We start from the raw sequence: 24,511 nt of genomic DNA, 5'->3' as shown, positions 1-24,511 counted from the left end.
AATTCATACACATATATATAGGGCACTGAATATTTACATTTTTAGAGATTTGTGCAAAATTGCATTTCCTGTGTACTTTTTCTTGCTAGTTTGGTAAAAATAATAACAATACATGAATAAAGGTGAATGCAGTGGAAAATCTCTGGGTGTAGATAAGAACAATATTGTGAGCTAAGAGTATAAAGCTGTAGCCTTATAAGGAGACTGCTTCCCCAGATCTGAGGAACATTCCTTCCAATAGATATTCAAGGAATGTTTTTTTTTCACTTCCCAAAATCGGCCATATAATACCACCAGATGCTTTGCATTTCAGCATTCATAATAAGTGCTTTGCTACATTTATTATCATGTACTTTTATTGTACTGCTGCTGCAACACATTTAATTAACTACATATGTCTCTTGAGGGACGAATGGGTGAAAATTCAGCAAACACGTAGAATGAGTATGAAGCATATTTGATATTTCTGCTGCGTCCATAAATTAGCAGTTCATTTTTAAACAGGACTTTTCACCAGTTTCAGCATGTTAAAGTGGTCCCATAATGAAATACTGGCTGCAGAGTTGAGGAACACATAGATTTCATTTTTTAATTTCTCCTCTCTGTTGCGGAGATATTGGCCTGTAAAGGTCATACTTGTTGTTAAATTCAATGGTGCTTTAGCAGAGATTTTTTTTACTGTGCGGGGGGCATGTACAAATACCCTAGAGAAAAGAAAAAGATTTTCCGGCACTTCCATCAATAAAATTCATATTTTTATTAGAAATTCATTTAAACACGGGAGGATCCATCATGTGGATAAAACCTTAAACTTTTCTGGCATACCCTTCGTCATAGGAATATTTGATAATTAATTTTGTAATAAAAAGATTGATTTTAGGGATGGAAGTGACAGAAAATCATTTTTTCTTCTTTGGTTCTACAATAGCTGAGCTTCACCTGCAGGAAATGGCACCCATACATCAACTTTCCGCTGTATCCCGAACTATATTGACGTGGTAAGCTTGTTTATTTCTTATTTGTATTTCTTCGCCCGGTTTACCAGTATACAAAAATACAGAAAAATATGAATATGCCCCCACAATAGCTTAGATATGCTTTCTCCTGTGTGAGACATGTAATTAGAGACAGTTGGATCTCACTGTAGAACCTTTCATGATTACATGTGCCCGGAATAGAGCAAACATTAGTACCACCTTTTGGTTAAAGAAGGTTAAGGGCTTGCTAAATGAGTGTATGAATAAACTGAGGAGCTGCTTTCTGTGGATGCAATTATGTAGCTGAATGCCACATTGGATCAGCAATGAAGGGAGAAGCTTGGCCCTGTACGGCTGCGTGCTTGCGCATTTATGTATAAGATTTGTGTTTTCATTTCATCTTCATGTTCCTTTCGATTGTTACTAGTTTGGTGGTTATGTAGCTTTTTAGGTTAATATAGATTTCTTTTATGGGGGTCCTACTGTAATCTATTTTTTCATATTTAAGTTGCATTTCCTTGGTGACAAAAAATTCAGCCAAATTGTGATACAGTTGTGCTTAAACTATATGCCGGGTCAGGGCAAGGTATTCTGGTGCCTTAGGCAGATGAAGCGGATGGCGATCCCACCGCCCCCTTCGATGAACCCACAAGCAAACAATGGGTCTGAGACTAAGATAACAGGACCCTAACACACCCCTCCCAATGGGTCAAGTAACAAGCTCTGGTGACCACTTCCATTAGATTTGTTACCTTTTTCACTAAAAAAATACCTGGAAAAAAAGTGGTGAACTAATAGTAGTGAAGCCAAACAGGGAGTGCAATTTCACAATTAGATATGAAATCGTTCATTGTTTACAGACCATTACATAAAACAAGGGGCGAGTATTCATCCCTGACTTCCTATATTTTAAATGTCAGACCCAAGGACAGTCATGGAAACGAATATCACCCCATGTGAGCTGTTAATATGGGCATACAGGTTGTAGACAGCTGAAGCTAGTCATACCAGTATGCCTCATGGATGATGCCTTGTTCTGTGAAAATCATCTTTTATCTCTTTATGTTAAGTAGAACACTAAGACCGGAATTCACAGTGACTCTCCAGCGACTGCATAGAACAAAAGTGAAGCCAATGGCCATAGAAAGGTGGAACAGTGTAGAGGAGTGACAGCAGGCAGAATGAGCAGTCGCGGGATTTACAGCCATGTACCTGACGTCACAGGACACCGTGAAGATAGGGTAGTAGAAATATAGGAAAATTAAGAGAGGAGCGTTATCTTCCAAGCAGCATATGCCCCATAGCTGGAAGAACTGGAACAGCCCCTCTTGCGATGGCCCACCAACAGCCCCTCTTGCGATGGCCCACCAACAGCCCCTCTTGCGATGGCCCACCAACAGCCCCTCTTGCGATGGCCCACCAACAGCCCCTCTTGCGATGGCCCACCAACAGCCCCTCTTGCGATGGCCCACCAACAGCCCCTCTTGCGATGGCCCACCAACAGCCCCTCTTGCGATGGCCCACCAACAGCCCCTCTTGCGATGGCCCACCAACAGCCCCTCTTGCGATGGCCCACCAACAGCCCCTCTTGCGATGGCCCACCAACAGCCCCTCTTGCGATGGCCCACCAACAGCCCCTCTTGCGATGGCCCACCAACAGCCCCTCTTGCGATGGCCCACCAACAGCCCCTCTTGCGATGGCCCACCAACAGCCCCTCTTGCGATGGCCCACCAACAGCCCCTCTTGCGATGGCCCACCAACAGCCCCTCTTGCGATGGCCCACCAACAGCCCCTCTTGCGATGGCCCACCAACAGCCCCTCTTGCGATGGCCCACCAACAGCCCCTCTTGCGATGGCCCACCAACAGCCCCTCTTGCGATGGCCCACCAACAGCCCCTCTTGCGATGGCCCACCAACAGCCCCTCTTGCGATGGCCCACCAACAGCCCCTCTTGCGATGGCCCACCAACAGCCCCTCTTGCGATGGCCCACCAACAGCCCCTCTTGCGATGGCCCACCAACAGCCCCTCTTGCGATGGCCCACCAACAGCCCCTCTTGCGATGGCCCACCAACAGCCCCTCTTGCGATGGCCCACCAACAGCCCCTCTTGCGATGGCCCACCAACAGCCCCTCTTGCGATGGCCCACCAACAGCCCCTCTTGCGATGGCCCACCAACAGCCCCTCTTGCGATGGCCCACCAACAGCCCCTCTTGCGATGGCCCACCAACAGCCCCTCTGGCGATGGCCCACCAACAGCCCCTCTGGCGATGGCCCACCAACAGCCCCTCTGGCGATGGCCCACCAACAGCCCCTCTGGCGATGGCCCACCAACAGCCCCTCTGGCGATGGCCCACCAACAGCCCCTCTGGCGATGGCCCACCAACAGCCCCTCTGGCGATGGCCCACCAACAGCCCCTCTGGCGATGGCCCACCAACAGCCCCTCTTGCGATGGCCCACCAACAGCCCCTCTTGCGATGGCCCACCAACAGCCCCTCTTGCGATGGCCCACCAACAGCCCCTCTTGCGATGGCCCACCAACAGCCCCTCTTGCGATGGCCCACCAACAGCCCCTCTGGCGATGGCCCACCAACAGCCCCTCTGGCGATGGCCCACCAACAGCCCCTCTGGCGATGGCCCACCAACAGCCCCTCTGGCGATGGCCCACCAACAGCCCCTCTGGCGATGGCCCACCAACAGCCCCTCTGGCGATGGCCCACCAACAGCCCCTCTGGCGATGGCCCACCAACAGCCCCTCTTGCGATGGCCCACCAACAGCCCCTCTTGCGATGGCCCACCAACAGCCCCTCTTGCGATGGCCCACCAACAGCCCCTCTTGCGATGGCCCACCAACAGCCCCTCTTGCGATGGCCCACCAACAGCCCCTCTTGCGATGGCCCACCAACAGCCCCTCTTGCGATGGCCCACCAACAGCCCCTCTTGCGATGGCCCACCAACAGCCCCTCTTGCGATGGCCCACCAACAGCCCCTCTTGCGATGGCCCACCAACAGCCCCTCTTGCGATGGCCCACCAACAGCCCCTCTTGCGATGGCCCACCAACAGCCCCTCTTGCGATGGCCCACCAACAGCCCCTCTGGCGATGGCCCACCAACAGCCCCTCTGGCGATGGCCCACCAACAGCCCCTCTGGCGATGGCCCACCAACAGCCCCTCTGGCGATGGCCCACCAACAGCCCCTCTGGCGATGGCCCACCAACAGCCCCTCTGGCGATGGCCCACCAACAGCCCCTCTGGCGATGGCCCACCAACAGCCCCTCTGGCGATGGCCCACCAACAGCCCCTCTTGCGATGGCCCACCAACAGCCCCTCTTGCGATGGCCCACCAACAGCCCCTCTTGCGATGGCCCACCAACAGCCCCTCTTGCGATGGCCCACCAACAGCCCCTCTTGCGATGGCCCACCAACAGCCCCTCTTGCGATGGCCCACCAACAGCCCCTCTGGCGATGGCCCACCAACAGCCCCTCTGGCGATGGCCCACCAACAGCCCCTCTGGCGATGGCCCACCAACAGCCCCTCTGGCGATGGCCCACCAACAGCCCCTCTGGCGATGGCCCACCAACAGCCCCTCTTGCGATGGCCCACCAACAGCCCCTCTTGCGATGGCCCACCAACAGCCCCTCTTGCGATGGCCCACCAACAGCCCCTCTTGCGATGGCCCACCAACAGCCCCTCTTGCGATGGCCCACCAACAGCCCCTCTTGCGATGGCCCACCAACAGCCCCTCTTGCGATGGCCCACCAACAGCCCCTCTTGCGATGGCCCACCAACAGCCCCTCTTGCGATGGCCCACCAACAGCCCCTCTTGCGATGGCCCACCAACAGCCCCTCTTGCGATGGCCCACCAACAGCCCCTCTTGCGATGGCCCACCAACAGCCCCTCTTGCGATGGCCCACCAACAGCCCCTCTTGCGATGGCCCACCAACAGCCCCTCTTGCGATGGCCCACCAACAGCCCCTCTTGCGATGGCCCACCAACAGCCCCTCTTGCGATGGCCCACCAACAGCCCCTCTTGCGATGGCCCACCAACAGCCCCTCTTGCGATGGCCCACCAACAGCCCCTCTTGCGATGGCCCACCAACAGCCCCTCTTGCGATGGCCCACCAACAGCCCCTCTTGCGATGGCCCACCAACAGCCCCTCTTGCGATGGCCCACCAACAGCCCCTCTTGCGATGGCCCACCAACAGCCCCTCTTGCGATGGCCCACCAACAGCCCCTCTTGCGATGGCCCACCAACAGCCCCTCTTGCGATGGCCCACCAACAGCCCCTCTTGCGATGGCCCACCAACAGCCCCTCTTGCGATGGCCCACCAACAGCCCCTCTTGCGATGGCCCACCAACAGCCCCTCTTGCGATGGCCCACCAACAGCCCCTCTTGCGATGGCCCACCAACAGCCCCTCTTGCGATGGCCCACCAACAGCCCCTCTTGCGATGGCCCACCAACAGCCCCTCTTGCGATGGCCCACCAACAGCCCCTCTTGCGATGGCCCACCAACAGCCCCTCTTGCGATGGCCCACCAACAGCCCCTCTTGCGATGGCCCACCAACAGCCCCTCTTGCGATGGCCCACCAACAGCCCCTCTTGCGATGGCCCACCAACAGCCCCTCTTGCGATGGCCCACCAACAGCCCCTCTTGCGATGGCCCACCAACAGCCCCTCTTGCGATGGCCCACCAACAGCCCCTCTTGCGATGGCCCACCAACAGCCCCTCTTGCGATGGCCCACCAACAGCCCCTCTTGCGATGGCCCACCAACAGCCCCTCTTGCGATGGCCCACCAACAGCCCCTCTTGCGATGGCCCACCAACAGCCCCTCTTGCGATGGCCCACCAACAGCCCCTCTTGCGATGGCCCACCAACAGCCCCTCTTGCGATGGCCCACCAACAGCCCCTCTTGCGATGGCCCACCAACAGCCCCTCTTGCGATGGCCCACCAACAGCCCCTCTTGCGATGGCCCACCAACAGCCCCTCTTGCGATGGCCCACCAACAGCCCCTCTGGCGATGGCCCACCAACAGCCCCTCTGGCGATGGCCCACCAACAGCCCCTCTGGCGATGGCCCACCAACAGCCCCTCTGGCGATGGCCCACCAACAGCCCCTCTGGCGATGGCCCACCAACAGCCCCTCTGGCGATGGCCCACCAACAGCCCCTCTGGCGATGGCCCACCAACAGCCCCTCTGGCGATGGCCCACCAACAGCCCCTCTGGCGATGGCCCACCAACAGCCCCTCTGGCGATGGCCCACCAACAGCCCCTCTGGCGATGGCCCACCAACAGCCCCTCTGGCGATGGCCCACCAACAGCCCCTCTGGCGATGGCCCACCAACAGCCCCTCTGGCGATGGCCCACCAACAGCCCCTCTGGCGATGGCCCACCAACAGCCCCTCTGGCGATGGCCCACCAACAGCCCCTCTGGCGATGGCCCACCAACAGCCCCTCTGGCGATGGCCCACCAACAGCCCCTCTGGCGATGGCCCACCAACAGCCCCTCTGGCGATGGCCCACCAACAGCCCCTCTGGCGATGGCCCACCAACAGCCCCTCTGGCGATGGCCCACCAACAGCCCCTCTGGCGATGGCCCACCAACAGCCCCTCTGGCGATGGCCCACCAACAGCCCCTCTGGCGATGGCCCACCAACAGCCCCTCTGGCGATGGCCCACCAACAGCCCCTCTGGCGATGGCCCACCAACAGCCCCTCTGGCGATGGCCCACCAACAGCCCCTCTGGCGATGGCCCACCAACAGCCCCTCTGGCGATGGCCCACCAACAGCCCCTCTGGCGATGGCCCACCAACAGCCCCTCTGGCGATGGCCCACCAACAGCCCCTCTGGCGATGGCCCACCAACAGCCCCTCTGGCGATGGCCCACCAACAGCCCCTCTTGCGATGGCCCACCAACAGCCCCTCTGGCGATGGCCCACCAACAGCCCCTCTGGCGATGGCCCACCAACAGCCCCTCTTGCGATGGCCCACCAACAGCCCCTCTTGCGATGGCCCACCAACAGCCCCTCTTGCGATGGCCCACCAACAGCCCCTCTTGCGATGGCCCACCAACAGCCCCTCTTGCGATGGCCCACCAACAGCCCCTCTTGCGATGGCCCACCAACAGCCCCTCTTGCGATGGCCCACCAACAGCCCCTCTTGCGATGGCCCACCAACAGCCCCTCTTGCGATGGCCCACCAACAGCCCCTCTTGCGATGGCCCACCAACAGCCCCTCTTGCGATGGCCCACCAACAGCCCCTCTTGCGATGGCCCACCAACAGCCCCTCTTGCGATGGCCCACCAACAGCCCCTCTTGCGATGGCCCACCAACAGCCCCTCTTGCGATGGCCCACCAACAGCCCCTCTTGCGATGGCCCACCAACAGCCCCTCTTGCGATGGCCCACCAACAGCCCCTCTTGCGATGGCCCACCAACAGCCCCTCTTGCGATGGCCCACCAACAGCCCCTCTTGCGATGGCCCACCAACAGCCCCTCTTGCGATGGCCCACCAACAGCCCCTCTTGCGATGGCCCACCAACAGCCCCTCTTGCGATGGCCCACCAACAGCCCCTCTTGCGATGGCCCACCAACAGCCCCTCTTGCGATGGCCCACCAACAGCCCCTCTTGCGATGGCCCACCAACAGCCCCTCTTGCGATGGCCCACCAACAGCCCCTCTTGCGATGGCCCACCAACAGCCCCTCTTGCGATGGCCCACCAACAGCCCCTCTGGCGATGGCCCACCAACAGCCCCTCTGGCGATGGCCCACCAACAGCCCCTCTGGCGATGGCCCACCAACAGCCCCTCTGGCGATGGCCCACCAACAGCCCCTCTGGCGATGGCCCACCAACAGCCCCTCTTGCGATGGCCCACCAACAGCCCCTCTTGCGAGGGCCCACCAACAGCGCCTCTTGTGATGATGGCATAATAGCAGAAAAATAAAAGTAAGCTTATACTCACCTGATCCATGCTCCCTGTCCAGTGCAGCCGCCCCTTCTCTTCTTCGGTCTAGTACAGCAGTGGGCGCCGGATATTGCAATGACGTCACTGCGCCATCCAACATCTCCTGCGTGCTCCATCTCCAACGGCACTGGCCGGAAGTGGCCTGCAGTCTGATGGAGTACCCGGCGGAGCAGGGAGCTGATTACAGCTCTTCTGCTCGTGTGGCAGCGGCACTCACAGCAATTGCATTTGCATCTTATAGACGCAAATACGAGCGAGAGACGGCATGGGGAAGACAGAGAGTGGTGAGAAGTGTCAGTGACTGACACTGCTCCCCTGTGTACCCACACCCCTCGTCTCAGCCCTGACTGAGAGAAAAGAAATCTGTGGAAAATTTGCATTGGCACAACGAGGAATGTTGCACTTTCTCAGCATAAAGCCGGTAACCCATGTGACCTCTCGTGTCAGTGACTTGAGAAACTGCAGCGTGTCTGTACATGTTTACAGAGACTGTGCTCCCTGTGTAGTCTGTTGATGGACACCGTCTCACGTTTTTTAAAGTCTAATTATTCTCTTCCACTCCACTAGACAAATTATATCCTCCTTTGTGTTTTGTGAATGCCGAGGCAATGAGTCAGGATTTCATATCCAATGATTTTGTCCCATTCCTCCAGGCAGATGCTGTACTGTGCGCAGACTTGTTGGACAATACCTATGGACGGCCATTGTTACATAGTGACATTGACGCTCAGATTGAGATTAGATTTTAGTAGCCCAGAACATTCAGTGTAGTCTCTTGAGCTACTGCCGTCTTACTTTAGCTCTGTGTGAGAATGTTCTGCAGTGAAAGATTCTTTGTTTAATTGCAGAGTTAAGACACTTTCCCTTGTCGCTTATCACAATACTTGTGTATTCATATGTCTATTTTGTGAGTTTCCGATGTATTGCATATGTTTAAATTTAGTGATCTTGTAGGAATAAGTACCGTATTTGTGCTCCCGAATGTTCTCTGTACTCACGGTGATATATTAAACCAATTATCCTGCTGTAACTTGGAATACAATTTTATTACAGTGTTTATCTTTTTATTAAGTCACATGATCACATTGTATAGACCTGTTCATTTCTTTGTTTTACTTATGCAGAGCCCTGAAGAGGAAGATGACGAATCTGGACAAAAAGAAAGGAAGAAAGAAGATTCTGTTACCCAGCAAAATACCCTCCAGAATGAATCATTAAGTATAGACCCAAGTGACTACTTGCAGTCGGTAAGAATTACCGTAAGTGGTTGTAGCCAAAGTAAAAATATTAATTGTACAGCTATTGAAAGAATACAATGTTGCCACTAAAATGATTAGTTGAAAATGTGTTATATTATTTGCACTTGCATGTTGAGATGACTTTACACTTGAAGGGAGTCTGTCATCCAGTTTTGGCTGCTGCATCTGAGAGCAGCATGATGTAGGGCTAGAGACCCTGATTCCAGTGATGTCATCCACTGGGGTGCTTTATGTAGTTTTGATGTTTATATGCCACAGATCTATTAGTTTTCTGAAGTCTCTGCCCCAACAACATGCCAATCTCAGTTTAGGTGGCAAAAACAAGATGACAGATTTCCTTTAAGTGCCAGTGGAAACTTGTCCTCAGTCATTCTCCCCTCTTACATAGTTACATAAGTTGAAAAAAGACCTAGGTCCATCAATTTCAACCTTTCCCCGCCAATTGTGCAGTTTGTCACTAAATTAACTATAATCCTCAATGTTATGTGTACTGAGGAAATATTCCAGTCCTTTTTTAAAAGCTATTATATTGTCGGCCATTACTACCTCTTGTGATAGGGCTTTCTACTGTCTGTCTGCTTTAACTGTAAAGAACCCTTTCCAATTTAGCTGTCGGAATCGCCTTTCTTCCACCTGTAATGAGTGCCCTCTGGTCCTTAGTATGGTCTTTGGAAGGGATAAGTCATGTGCAAGTCCTTGGTACTGACCACACATATATTTATACATGTAAATGAGATCCCCTCTGAGGCGTCTTTTTTCTAAGCTAAACAAGCACAACTTTTCCAGCCTTTCATCATATGAGAGGCTTCCATCCCTGGTAATAATCTAGTTGCCCACCTTTGAACTGACTCTAATTTCTGAGTGTCCTTTTTTAAATGTGAAGCCCAAAACTGGATCCCATATTCTAGATGTGGCCTCACCAATGATTTATAAATGGGTAACGATACGTTGGGATCCCAGGACTTTATTTCTCTTTTTATACACACTAAAATCTTTTTGCTTTTGCGGCTGCTGCTTGACATTGAGTACTGCTGCTCAGCTTACTTGTAACCAGAATGCCCAAGTTCTTCTCTTGATCTGCCGTCCCGAGTATATTCCCATTTCATGTATATGCAGCAATAGGATTACTCCGTCCTAGGTTCATTACTCTACATTTATTATTATTATTATTATTATTATTATTATTTATATAGCACCATTGATTCCATGGTGCTGTACATGAGAAGGGGGTTACATACAAATTACAGATATCACTTACAGTAAGCAAACTAACAATTACAGACTGATGGGGCGAGGACCCTGCCCTTGTGGGCTTACATTCTACAGGATGGTGGGGAAGGAGACAATAGGTTGAGGGTTGCAGGAGCTCTGGTGTTGGTGAGGCGGTATCTCCGGTAGTGGTGAGGAGGCAGTGGGGTCAGTGCAGGCTGTAGGCTTTCCTGAAGAGGTGGGTTTTCAGGTTCCGTCTGAAGGATCCGAATGTGGTTGATAGTCGGATGTGTTGGGGCAAAGAATTCCAGAGGATGGGGGATATTCGGGAGAAGTCTTGGAGGCAGTTGGCTGAGGAGCGAATAAGTGTGGAGGAGAGAAGGAGGTCTTGGGAGGACTGGAGATTGCGTGAGGGAAGATATCGGGAATTAGGTCAGAGATATATGGAGTAGACAGGTTATGGATGGCTTAGTAGGTCAGCATTAGTAATTTGAACTGGATACGCTGAGGGAATGGGAGTCAGTGAAGAGATTTGCAGAGGGGGAAAGCGGAGGAGTAGCGAGGAGAGAGATGAATTACTCGGGCAGCAGAGTTACAGATAGACTGGAGAGGTGCCATGGTGTTAGCATGGAGGCCACAGAAAAGGATGTTGCAGTAGTCGAGGCAAGAGATGATGGGGCATGCACAATCATTTTAGTAGATTGACCGTTGAGGAAAAGATGGATTCTGGAGATATTTTTGAGCTGGAGGCGATAGGAAGTGGAAAGAGCTTGGATGTGCGGTTTGAAGGACAGGGCAGAGTCAAGGGTTACTCCGAGGCAGTGGACTTCCGGTACGGGGGAGAGTGTGATGTCGTTAATTGCGATAGATAGGTCAGATAAGGAGGAAAGATGATGAGTTCAGATTTGTCCACATTGAGTTTGAGGAAGCGAGAGGAGAAGAAGGAGGATCTGGCTGATAGACACTCTGGGATTCTGGACAGCAGAGAGGTGACGTCTGGGCTAGAAAGGTAGATCTGAGTGTCATCAGCATAAAAACATTAAATCTCATTTGCTAAGTGCTTGCCCATTCAGACATCTTATCCAGATTGTTTTGCAGTATTGTAATGTCAAGGTCAGATCTTAGTATCCTACATAGTTTGGTGTCGTCAGCAAAGACTGACACTTTACTCTCAATCTTATAAATAAGGTCACTAAGAGGTTAAAAAGAACCAGTCCTAGCACAGATCCCTGCGGTCCCCACTGCTCCCAGTACAGATCCCTGCTGTCCCCACTTCTGACTATATCCCATTTAGAGAACGCACCATTTATGACGACTCTTTGTTTCCTGTCATTTAGCCAGTTCCTTACCCATCTGCATACAGATTCCTCCCAGTTCTTGCTTCTGTAGCTTCAGTATAAGGCTGTTATGTGGTACTGTATCAAATGCCTTTGCAAAGTCCAGATAAATCACATCAACCGCATTACCAGCATACAGATTTGCACTCACCTCCTCATAGAAACCCAACATGTTAGTTAGACATGACCTATCTTTCAGTAATCCATACTGGTTGTCTATTATATTATTCTCTGCAATATTTTTTTTCAGGTCATATCTTATAATGCCCTCAAAAACTCTGCACATTACTGATGTCAGGCTTACCAGACGGTAGTTGCTCGGATCCACCATCTTACCTTTCTTATATTTCCGTACCATGTGAGCCATCCTCTAATCCTGTGGCACCACCTGTTACAAGAGAGTCTAAGAATATGAGATACAGAGGTCTGTCAATTACTGAGCTCAATTCCCTCAGTATCCGTGGATAAATGCCATCTGGGCCGGGGGATTTATCAATGTTTCATTTATCCAGACACAGGCATACTTCTTGTGTTAAACTAGTTATGATAGGTGGTGAACTTTCATTTTTGCATTGTTGAATGACCCCGGGAATAGTCAGTTCATAGGTGAACACAGATGAAAAGTGCCTGTTTAATAGCTCAGCCTTTTCTTTATCCTTTATAATTATCTATTCGTCTTTTAAGGGGCCTATACCATCTATTTTTTCTTTTTGACATTGATGTATTTATACAAAATTTGGTTATTTATTTTAATGTCACCTGCAATTTATTTCTCTGTAGATAACTTTGCTTGCTTGATTTCGTTTTAACATTTCTTATTGAGATCTTTATACTTCTGAAATGCAATTTCTGTATTCTCGGCCTTCAAGATTTTGAATGCCCTTTATTTTAGTCTTATTAAACTTTGTACTGTCTTATTTATCCATAATGGTTTATTTTAAAATTCCTGGACGTTTTATTGCCAGAGGGTATAAGTTTTCTACAGGATTCTAGTAGTATATCCTTAAAGATTCCCCATTTATAGTTGGTGGGACATGGTCCCAGTCTACACAATTAAGCTCTTCCCTTAATTTGTTGAAATCAGCTTTCCTTAACTTTCAGGTTTTTGCATTTCCCCTTTTGAATGTTTAATTGAAAATTACATTGAAACTTACCATGTTATGATCACTGCATACCTAAAGCTCCCTGACCTGTAGATCTGAAATTGTATCTGCTCTATATGACAGAACCAGATCCAGCAGATTATCTCCCCTGGTTGCTTCATCTACCAGCTGAGAGAGGGAATTGTCCTCAATTGCAGATAAGAACTTGTAGCTTTTAGCACAACCAGAAGATTCTATGTCCCATTGAATGACTGGATAGTTAAAATCCCCAGTAAATAGGACCCTATTATTATTATTTGCTGCCTTTTTAATTTGTTGCAGCTGTGTAGAGCGGCGGTTGTGGGTCCTCACAACCGCCGCTCCACACAGCTCTTGTTCCCGGACCCCGCACCACGGAGGTACACATCGGTAACCCCTTCTCTTATGAGGCTTCTGCAGTGCTGTCTAACTATTCTCTTATGAAGAATTACTACAACTACAGACGTTTCTTGATAAAGGCTGGTTAGCCGAAACGTTGAATCTCATGTCTGTAAGGAGAATTTCATATGTGTGAAAAAAAATTTTGTTTGGAAAACATTACTTCAGACAATTGGAGTCCTATGTCCTATTTTTGGGAATTTCTTGTTGAAGAAAAATAAATATTACCCACATCAAAAAAAGTATGCCAGAGTTTTTTCTATTATTATGAAATAAAATATGTCACAAAAAAACAGTCTCAGAAACAGTGGGATCTGTTGAAGCATTTCAGAGCTATAACCTCATAATGTGACAGTGGTCAGAATTTTAAAAATTGGCTTGGTCATTAAGTATCAACTTGACTCTGTCACTAAGGGGTTAATACTATTAGTACACTTATTACTCCTCCTCACCTTCCTACATTGGGTACGGAAAGTACTCAGACCCCATTAAATTTTTCACTCTTTGTTTCATTGCAGCCATTTGGTAAATTCAAAAAAGTTCATTTGCACCCCATCTTGACTGGAAAAAAACAGAAATGTAGAAATTTTTGCAAATTAAAAAAAAAACCTGACATATCACGTGGTCATAAGTATTCAGACCCTTTGCTCAGACACTCATATTTAAGTCACATGCTGTCCATTTCCTTGTGATCCTCCTTGAGGCCTGTTTCACATGTCAGTGGCTCCGGTACGTGTGGTGACAGTTTTCTCACTTACCGGAGACACTGACTCGCGTAGATACATTAAAATCAATGTGTCTCTGCACATGTCAGCGTGTTTTCACGGACCGTGTGTCCGTTTGAAAAACACGGAGACATGTCAGTGTTCGTGGAAGCACACGGATCACACAGACCCATTAAAGTCAATGGGTCCGTGTAAACACGTACCGCACACGGATGCTGTGTGCCGACTGAGGACCACACGGGCAGTGCAGGAGACAGCACTAGAGTTAAGTGCTGTCCCCAGCGTGTGGTGCTGAAGCCGCCATTCATTCCTTCTCCCCAGCAGTGTTCGCTGGAGAGAAGGAATGAAAAATCATGTTTTTTTTGTTTGTTTTGTTTTTAAAATAAAGTTCCCGGTCACCGTCCGCCTCCCACCCCCTGTGTGCTCGCCCGCTGGCATTAAAATACCCAGCTTCCGCGATGCTTCCTCTCAGCGCCGCCGCTTGTCCTGTATGAGCGGCCACGTGGTGCCGCTCATTACAGTGATGAATATGCGGCTCCACCCCTATGGGAGGTGGAGCTGCATATTCATCACTGTAATGAGCGGCACCACATGACCGCTCATACAGGACAAGCTGCGGCGCTGAGAGGAAGCATCGCGGGAGCTGGGTGAGTATTTTAATGCCAGCGGGCGGGTGCACAGGGGGTGGGAGGCGAGCGGTGACCGGGAACATTATTTAAAAAAAAAACATGATTTTTCATTCCTTCTCTCCAGCGAACGCTGCTGGGGAGAAGGAATGAATGGCGGCTTCAGCACCACACGCAGGGGGGACAGCGCTTACTGTAGCGCTGTCTCCTGCACGGTCCGTGTGGTACTCAGTCGGCACACGGCTGCCGCACGTGTGCCACACTGATGTGCCACGTGAGCTCACGGACACACGGACACGGATAACACCGGTACCGATTTTTCTGGTACCGGAATTATCTGGACTTGTGAGACTGGCCTGAGATGGTTCTACTCCTTCTCATTGGAGGCCAGCTGTGTTTAATTAAACTGATAGGACTTGATTTGGAAAGGCACACACCTGTCTATATAAGACCTCACAGCTCACAGTGCATGTCAGACCAGATGAGAGTCATGAGGTCAAAGGAACTGGCCAAGGAGCTTAGAGACAGAGTTGTGGAAAGGCACAGATCTGGCCAAGGTTACAACAGAATTTCTGCAGTACTCAAGGTCCCTACGAGCACAGTGGCCTCTATAATCCTTATATGGAAGAAGTTTGGGACCACCAGAAGTCTTCCTGGACCTGGCCGTCCAGTCAAACTGAGCAATTGTGAGAGAAGAGCCTTGGTTAGAGAGGTAAAGAAGAACCCCAAGATCACTGTGGCTGAGCTCTAGAGATGCAGTAGGGAGATGGGAGAAAGCCCGCATAGAGTTTGCTAAAAAACACATGAAGGACTCCCAGACTGAGAAATAAGATTTTCTGGTCTGATGAGACGAAGATAGACCTTTTTAATGATAATTCTAAGTGGTATGTGTAGAGAAAATCAGGCACTGCTCATCACCTGCCCAATACAATCCCAAGAGTGAAACGTGGTGACAGCATCATGCTATGGGGGTGTTTTTTAGCTGCAGTGACAGGACGACTGGTTGTCAATGAAGGAAACATGAATGCTGCAGTACAGAGATATCCTGGATGAATACCTCTTCCAGAGTGCTCTGGACCTCAGACTTGGCTGAAGGTTCACCTTTCAACAAGACAATGACCCTAAGCACACAGCTAAAATAATAATAACAAAGGAGTGGCTTCAGAACAACTCTGTGACCATTCTTGACTGGCCCAGCCAGAGCCCTGACCTAAACCCAATTGAGCATCCCTGGAAAGACCTGAAAATGGCTGTCCACCAACGTTCACCATGCAACCTGATGGGACTGGAGAGGATCTGCAAGGAAGAATGGCAGAGGATCCCCAAATCCAGGTGTGAAAAACTTGCTGCATTATTCCCAAGAAGACTCATGGCTGTACTAGCTCAAAAGGGTGTTTCTACTCAATACTGAGCAAAGGGTCTGAATACTTATGACCATGTGATATTTCAGTTTTTCTGTGTTAATAAATATGCAAAAATTTCTACATTTCTGTTTTTTTCAGTCAAGATGGGGTGCAGAGTGTACATTAATGAGAAATAAATGAACTTTTTTGAGTTGAGCAAATGGCTGCAATGAAACAGAGTAAAATATATAGAGGTCTGAATACTTTCCGTACTGACTGTATGTTCCTTGCATGTACCAGCCCCCCCTAAATCCTCATTGACCCCTATTGTCTCACTCTGTCTACTCTATCTATCCCCTTTTTGCTGAATCCACATTCCTATTCTTTTGTTGTGATCTAATGTATGCCGTATAAATTACGTTTCCCCTGTTTTGGGAGGGACCACATCCCGTCTCGCCATATACAATAAACCAGAGGAGACTGCCATTGAGGATTTGACTCTCCTATATACTGCAATTCAGATCCTATTCATCTAGTAGACAGAGCTGTGATGTTCCTCTCCGTATACTGTTTGTATTCGGCCCATGGTGGAGCTGCTAATAACTGATCAATGGGATGTCCATTGTCAGAACCACCAAACTGATTTTGACTTATCCTAAGAATAGGTCATCAATATCATTTTAATGGAATGTATGTTGACGAAATCCATTGTTATATGACTAAAATTGTCACTCAATTAAAGGGATACACCCAGAAACATAGACTATCACTAATTTTATGCATGTGCCGTATCGCTGAAGGACCCCCACCATCACAAGAATAGGGGTCCCTCATCCCCAGGTTCAGTGGAGTAAAGGTACCTTCACATTAAGCGACTTTGCAACGATAACGATAGCGATCCATGACGTTGCAGCGTCCTGGATAGCGATATCGTTGTGTTTGACACGCAGCAGCGATCAGGATCCTGCTGTGATATCGCTGGTCATTGCTGAAAGTCCAGAACTTTATTTGGTCGTCAGATCGGCGTGTATCGTCGTGTTTGACAGCAAAAGCAACGATGCCAGCAATGTTTTACAATGGTAACCAGGGTAAATATCGGGTTACTAAGCGCAGGGCCGCGCTTAGTAACCCGATGTTTACCCTGGTTACCATTGTAAATGTAAAAAAAAAAAAACAGTAGATACTCACCTTCTGCTGTCTGTCACATGTCCCCCGCTGTCCGCTTCCCGCACTGACTGTGAGTGCCGACCGTAAAGTAAAAGCAGAGCACAGCGGTGATGTCACCGCTGTGCTGTGCCTTACGGCCGGCACTCACAGTCAGTGCAGGATGCAGACGCCGGGGGACGTTACGGACACCGGAATGTAAGTATGTACTGTTTGGGTTTTTTACATGTACACTGGTAACCAGGGTAAACATCGGGTTACTAAGCGTGGCCCTGCGCTTAGTAACCCGATGTTTACCCTGGTTACCCGGGGACTTCGGCATAGTTGGTCGCTGGAGAGCTGTCTGTGTGACAGCTCTCCAGCGACCACACAGCGACGCTGCAGCGATCGGCATCGTTGTCGATATCGCTGCAGCGTCGTTTAATGTGAAGGTACCTTAACAGTCAAGCAAGCATTCAAAGTCTATTGGGATTACAGATATAGCCGTGCACTGTGATTGGCCATTCCATTAAGTGTCATAGACTTTGAATAAAGTAGTCATGCAGTAGGTAGTTGATGGCTTTTTTAGAGTTTATCTCTCTCTTAAAATTTGGGGTATTTAAATGTTAACTAAATTGTCTGCTAAGTCAGATTTAGAAATTTAGGTGTGTTTTTAATTGTGAGTGAATGATATGTGAAGAATGTGGAGATCTGGTGTAGTACATGCTCCGTAGCTTGTAAGCAGTAGTCTTCCATGCTGAAGCCCTCCCTGATGCCCCGATGTGCTTCTTTATTATTGCCAAGAATGGAAAGAAACTAAACCATTTCCAGGCAAACTGTCTACATTAGTCCCATTTCCTGTGTATATTATTGCAACATGTGAATAGATTTACATTTCATTCCTGGGGCCTCCATTATTTGTCATATTAGCCTTGATGTCAAGCCTGGCTACGCAGAATGTCATGGGGAATTACCTTGCAAACAATATTCAACCCCTCTATGTATATATGTTTCCCTAACTTCATTGCTGCTTTTCCTCTGAAATAGCCGTTTGAGAAGAGGAAGAGCCCCATTTCTTCTACATAAGACCATTGTATCATTAATCTAATTCCTTGTCAAATTGCTTTTTAAAGCAGATATTTGTAATCAAGGACAACCTATTATAAGTACAGGTCTCTTGAGATTTAGATTGTAAGCTCCTATAGTTAAGCTGCATTTTCACTGAAAAATTATCATGATTGAGCACTCTTAAGAAACCTTGTTCACAATAATTGTTCAGTAAAACATGCTGATGATCTCCCGATGAACAAGCAAAGTGCAAAACATCATTCTTCTTGGCTGTGTGTCGTCCTGCTGTGCCTAAAACAATGGCGGCCTATACACAATCAACATTCTATTACAGATCGCCCAGTGCTCATCGTTTCAGGTCTGTGTAAAGAGGCTACTAAATGACCATCAATCAGCAAGTTTAGTGACGTTTGGTGGTTGGTCTGTGTCAACGGACCCTTAGGGACTTCACGTCTTTTGTCTCCTTGTGAGCTTGTAACAAAGTGGCACGAGGTGGTAGTCCCAGCCAAGTCACTTAAAGCTGCAGTCCATGAACAGAGTCCACTGAGTATACAGTCAGCGAGCACCCCGCCCCTTGCACATGAAACGGACAGGACAGATATAACCCAGATGAATTACCTCTTCTCCGCAGTTGTTACAGCACAGGCAAACAGGATCCAGGGACTCAGTTAAAATCCAACAGGGATAACTTTTTATTGAATGCGTAGAGGAGGTAGTAATAAGTAGAAGAAAAATGTAATTGCAGCAAATCAATCAACCTTCCTGCTCTCTCCCTAACGACATCCATGGCCGTACCCACCACAGCCATGGCGGCCAAAAGATGTGTTAGTCCTTATGCCGGAATCTGGACGCTTGAAGTCCCTTGAGCAGAGCACCACACGGTCCCAGTGCCCGCTTCACTGCCCGTGGTCCTAGGCAGCAGTCTTTACCCCCTCCTGGGGTTCTGCCAGCTCCCATAAGGAGAGCTCATCCTGCCGTAGATAAGCTTGCCTCGGCCCCAACTGAGGAGCAGGAACTTCTCCTTGTCCTTTCAGGGGCGCAGAACAGTCCCCGGTATTTTTTCTGGATGCAACCGGTACCAAACACAACTTAAAGAAGGCCAATTCAGTCCATGTATGGCTGCTGATTACTGTAATGGGCCGCATGCAGAACATGCACAACTATGTAGGTGTGGGACGAGGATCCACTGGAGGAGGAGTACCCACTGGTCTTCTGGCTCCGCACTCCCTCCAGCAGTGGTCCCACAACACCCAGAGCTTCCGGTTCTGCTGTCACATTGGTGGCCACCTCGCTGCTCTGAGGCGCCGCTCTCTCCTGCACCTCCTTAGCAATTGTGGTCGCAGCATCCGGCCGCTCCACACACAGTGCCCCCTACAGTGGGCCTGTCTCCTGATCAGAGGCCATTCTCATGGCTACCGCATAGGGCCCCTGCTCCTTGATGAAAGCCACGCGGTCCCCCTCCTATAGAGGACAACGGAACATAATGGACCTGTTGTTAACATAAACCTTGGCTCCGGTCTCCAGCTCCTGAAGAAAACCGTAGCCTCTGCTTCTGTTGAGGTACCGAACCACACCGTGGGTCATCCGGCCTGCTGCAGCTCCCCCGCTGGGGCTCTGCAACTCCTGGACGATACGGTGCTCCCATCGCCTCTTCTCGAATTACTCCTCGGATCCATCGGGCCTCCGCAGCCATGGGCACCCGAGGCACTCCTCCATATATGCCACTGGTGCGGCCCATGGGGACGCAGGGGCCATCGCCAATGGGGACAACAGCGGAGTTGGCTGCCTCTGGTAATGTGGCAGGGCCACAGGAAGTAAGGGGGCAGAGGGCGAGGTAGTGGGACTTCTTCCTCACCTCCACGCCCGATGGCAGTCCTCTGGCGCGGCCGCCAGTACTAGTGATTGCGAGTGCTATGATCCCTCGCAAAGCCGCATCCAGGGCCTTCCGGACTCCTTCAGTTTCCTGCCGGGGCATCGTCAATCCCTTGTATTCCGCAGTCTCCCTTGGTTGCTGGTTCGTCCGCCAGTACAGAGGCCGTTCCTCAGTCCACCAGGCCACAAAGCGCAGGCCCGTCCCCGCCTGGGCCACAGATTGCCTCCAGTCCCGGCGGCCAATGCCGCCACAAAACGACAGGCTTCTTCGCTGCATGGTCTCAGGTTAATGGCGCCTTTCCTTCTGGGTTCCACCCATTCGTGGGTGGGGTCACTTACTGCTGCTCCACCCGTTTCTTCTGGTCAGACTGGGAGGGCGGCAGCTCCTACTTCGCCCACACTCATTTAGGGCGGGCACTCTTCACAAAGGGGTGTGGCTTCTTTTCAGCACCAAGATGCTTCCCGGACACCCACAAAAGGCAGCCTTATCCTTGGTTTTCGCGCCAACAGTCGCCATCTTTTCGGCAGCGGTCAAAGGCATCTTTGCCTCCTTTACAACAGTTACTGGTGTGCAAATTAAAAAAAAAAGTCCTTCTCTGCGGTCTTGTAGTTGCGAGGTCGATGGTGTCCATCTTGCCGACTATGCCAAAATGTAACAAGGTGGCACGGGGTGGTAGTTCCAGCCGAGTCACTTAAAGCTACAGTCCACGAACAGCATCCACTGAGCATACAGTCAGTGAGTACCCCGGCCCCTTGCACATGAAATGGACAGAACACATATAACCCAGATGAATTTACCACTTCTCCGCAGTCATTAGAGCACAGGCAAACAGGATCCAGGGACTTAATTAAAATCCAACAGGAATAACTTTTTATTGAACATGTAGAGGAGGGAATATTAAGTAGAAGGAAAAACAATGTAATTGCACCAAATCAATCTCTCCTTAACGACATTCACGGCTGTACCCAGCACAGCCATGGCGGCCGAAAGAGGAGGTAGTCCTTATGCCGGAATCTGTCTGGATGCTTGAAGTCCCTTCAGCGGAGCACCACATGGTCCCAGTGCCTGCTTCACTGCCCGTGGTCCTGGGCAGCAGTCTCTAACCCCTCTTGAGGTTTTGCCAGCACCCAGCAGGAGATCTCTTCCTGCCGTAGGCAATCCTGACTCTGCTCCAACTGAGGAGCAGGAACTTTCTGCTCCTTTTTGGGGCTGTTAACCAAACTCCCTGGTTTAACCCTTCTGTCCCTGTCTCTAACAAACATACAATAACCACAGTGAACATTATCAGACATTACAAACACAACACATACATTACATTACAAGTTAACATCGATCACAGCATAGGAATAAAAGGGTAATACATTAATACACAAGGCATAAGAAATACTGACAATACTAAACAGGTACACAGTCTGGGTACCACATAAGATGTACAGGCCCAGCACATGGGAGAGAGAGAGAGAAACAATGAGGCTTTCCGCGACCTCCTTACAAGCTCACATACAGACGTGTCCATCAGTTGATCCATGAGGCTAGAGGTGTTAAATTTCTATACTAATGAATACTTTGGATGCATAATCCTGGACCTATATGCAAATTGCCTCTTTAGAGAAAAAGAGGCCTTAAACTCTATAGCGCCACCTGTTGGAAGTAGCGATCGTACAAGTCACAATCAACCCTTTAACAAGTCGTGCAATATGACAGGATTAAAGCCAAATCAGTATCTCAATTCGCAGACATGGTGTTTCGGGCTGTTGGCCCTCGTCAGTGCGAATCATAAGAACTAATTTGGCTAGGTGGCGCTAGTCATCTTTTTCTCTGAAGAGGCAATTTGCATATTACATTTCCCAGAGGAGCATTGCACGGCGAATAAGCCTCCTTACCTTGACAAGCCAGAGCTTGTATGTCACTCTCCACAAGGAGAAACCTTACCTCTTAGACCCTAATCCTAGACCATATTTAATGAGAAATAATAATGCAACACATTAGTTATGTGGACCTGTAGTCATAATATGCTTCCACTAAAGGAAATACCCATCCACTCTCTTGATTGTCTGATTTACTAATTACTTATATTTTTTTATTTAAAACAATTTAGGATATGTTGAGCAGTTCCTCTGCCTAGAAACAGATGACTACATAAAAAGTTCACCTTTTCCCCTTGTCCAGAGGACAGCACTTATCCCATATTCCTTAGTAGGGTTTATAGACATCATGGGGTGGTTCTCCAGCTTGGCACTGTTCCCGCTTGATTGTAGTGGGCTGTCTTCTAATAATATATGTAATTCTATAGCGGCTTGTCATGGCAGATATGTGGCCTCTCGCAGCTCCTCACATTATCAGCTGCTGACTGGACTTCCGGAGGTTAACTGATTGCTGGAATGGGGACATTTTAAAAAGGGGTGATTATGTTGTGACAACCCCTTTAAGGTTTAAACTTAAATGTGTATATATGTGTCTCCCACTCTCTCACAAAGATACTTTGACAGTAGTTGTGAGTGGTTTAGTACAGCTGTACTTTGTCATTTGTTGTAAGTCGGCTAAATAGTTCAGTCATATGATCCAGGAGACTAGCTGCTACTTAGAGAGTATACAGGATGTGGTGGGCAATTGTACTTAATTCACATGAAATGCAAAAATACAGGCTCATGTGGAGACGCAGCGCTAAAGTTTCCTCTCTTCTTTAAATAGATTAAGAAGAATGTGCATTCTTGACCGACATTCAGCCTTCTCTGTCATTAAAAAATAATAGTATGGCTTTCTTGTCTTAAGACCAGATGTCCGTAATAAACCAAAAAGCAGAAAAGCAGGAAAGCCTAGACGAGATTGCTAGTGACTAGGTATTGTGGGTGAATGGTCTGGAAAGGCATGTAATGCTGAATAAGCACTTTCGTAGTATTTTTATGTTCCGCTGTCCTGATAGTGTCAGAACACAACGACCGTGCTGCGTTTTTAGCTTTTCAGACTATCCCAGTCTTTAGAGCAAAGCTTAGGCTAGGTTTACAGTACCATTAGTTTTTTTCTGTTTTAAACCAATCTGTTTTTTGTTTGTTTTTTTGCTTTGCAAAAAGACAGTAGCAAAAACTGCTGCAGAATGATTACATGGAAAGCGCCATTGGAGATAAACGTCAATATAAAAAAACAGATGCTTGTAGGTTTTTTTTTATGGACGCTAATGTGAAGTATTGGAAGAAGCCTGCCACTGTAAATAGGAAGTGTCAGTGTATTAGGTGTGCTCCAGTGGGATGTTAATGGTTTGACTTTAAAGAAGTTGTCCACTACTTGGACAACTTCTTCTCACATCCCTCCATAAAATAATAAAGCTTATTCTCACTTCCCGTGCTGCCGCCATTCCTCCCTGCCTCCATGAGCTCCCATGTGGCTGTTGTGACACGTGACCCCAGCGCCTCTGTCCTCACCAGTCATATAGAGCAGGAAGAGGAAGTCTGAAATCAGCTGCAGTCCGGACTTCCTCTTCATGTTCGATTTGTTCGAAGGCAGAGACAGTGACGCCAGTGCTGATTGCACAACAGCAGCACCTAAGCCCTGAGACCAGGAGTGTTGACACTGCCGAAACGGCATTGGCATGGGTGAGGAGTATCGGCGTTATTATTTTATGTGGCCAAATATTTGGATAAAGAAGGGGTTCTCCTAGTAGTGGACAACTCCTTTAATGCTAGTTGTTTTTTCATCTTTTTTAGTAAATATGTATGCAATCAATTGATCTGTATTTGAGCACACATTTCTATTAAAATGGAACTGTGATAAGAAAATTGAAAAAGGTCCTTTCATATATATTTAAAATGTTTCTGTCATGTTTAGGCTTGTCATGAACCTGAATGGCTATTTTTTTATATTATTCAATACATTTTGAAAAAAACATGTCAGCAATTTTGGCCGATATAACATATGGCCACGACCTTTCAGGGCTTATCTACATCATTCTGTAATGCTGTAGAGAAGCCCCCGGTCCGACCTGCAAGTGAAGAAAAATAAGTTTTATTATACTCACATGGAGGTGGTCCGGTCCGATGGGTGTCGTAGGTCTGGATCCGGCACCTCCCATCTTCTTGCAACACCACCCCCCTGCTTCTTCATCGCTCCCAGCATCGGCGCTCCTGCACAGGCATACTTCTCTGCCCTGTTGAGGGCAAAGTAAAGTACTCTAGTACGCAGGTGCCGCGCCTCTCTGACCTTTCCCTGCGCACTGCAATACTTTACTCTGCACTCAACAGGGCAGAAAAAGTACGCCTGCGTAGGAGCGCCAATGCAGGGGAGCGATGAAGCAGGAGGGCAGCATCGCAATAAGATGGGAAGAGGCGGACCCGGACCTGCGACACCCATCGGACCGGACCGCACCGGACCACCCTGCAGCTAAGTATAATAAAACTTATTTTTCTTCACTTGCAGGTCGGACCGGGGGCTTATTTACAGCATTATAGAATGCTGTAGATAAGCAAA

At 49.2% G+C, this 24,511-nt stretch overlaps 1 protein-coding gene across 2 annotated transcripts in view; it reads left to right on the top strand.

Annotated features, from left to right (window-relative positions):
• PAWR (pro-apoptotic WT1 regulator) overlaps positions 1 to 24,511 on the top strand; it is a 152,558-nt gene that overhangs the window by 68,901 nt on the left and 59,146 nt on the right. For both annotated transcript variants that reach the window (XM_077265365.1, XM_077265364.1), the window contains exon 3: positions 9,072 to 9,194. In XM_077265365.1, the coding sequence (XP_077121480.1) occupies positions 9,072 to 9,194 (123 nt within the window). The remainder of the gene's footprint in view (positions 1 to 9,071; positions 9,195 to 24,511) is intronic.

This window comes from Ranitomeya variabilis, chromosome 5 (genome assembly GCF_051348905.1).
Source record: "Ranitomeya variabilis isolate aRanVar5 chromosome 5, aRanVar5.hap1, whole genome shotgun sequence".
In the NCBI taxonomy this organism is placed as follows: domain Eukaryota; kingdom Metazoa; phylum Chordata; class Amphibia; order Anura; family Dendrobatidae; genus Ranitomeya; species Ranitomeya variabilis.
The sequence above is the reverse complement of the archived record's forward strand: the minus strand, read 5'-3'. Positions and strand labels throughout refer to the sequence as shown.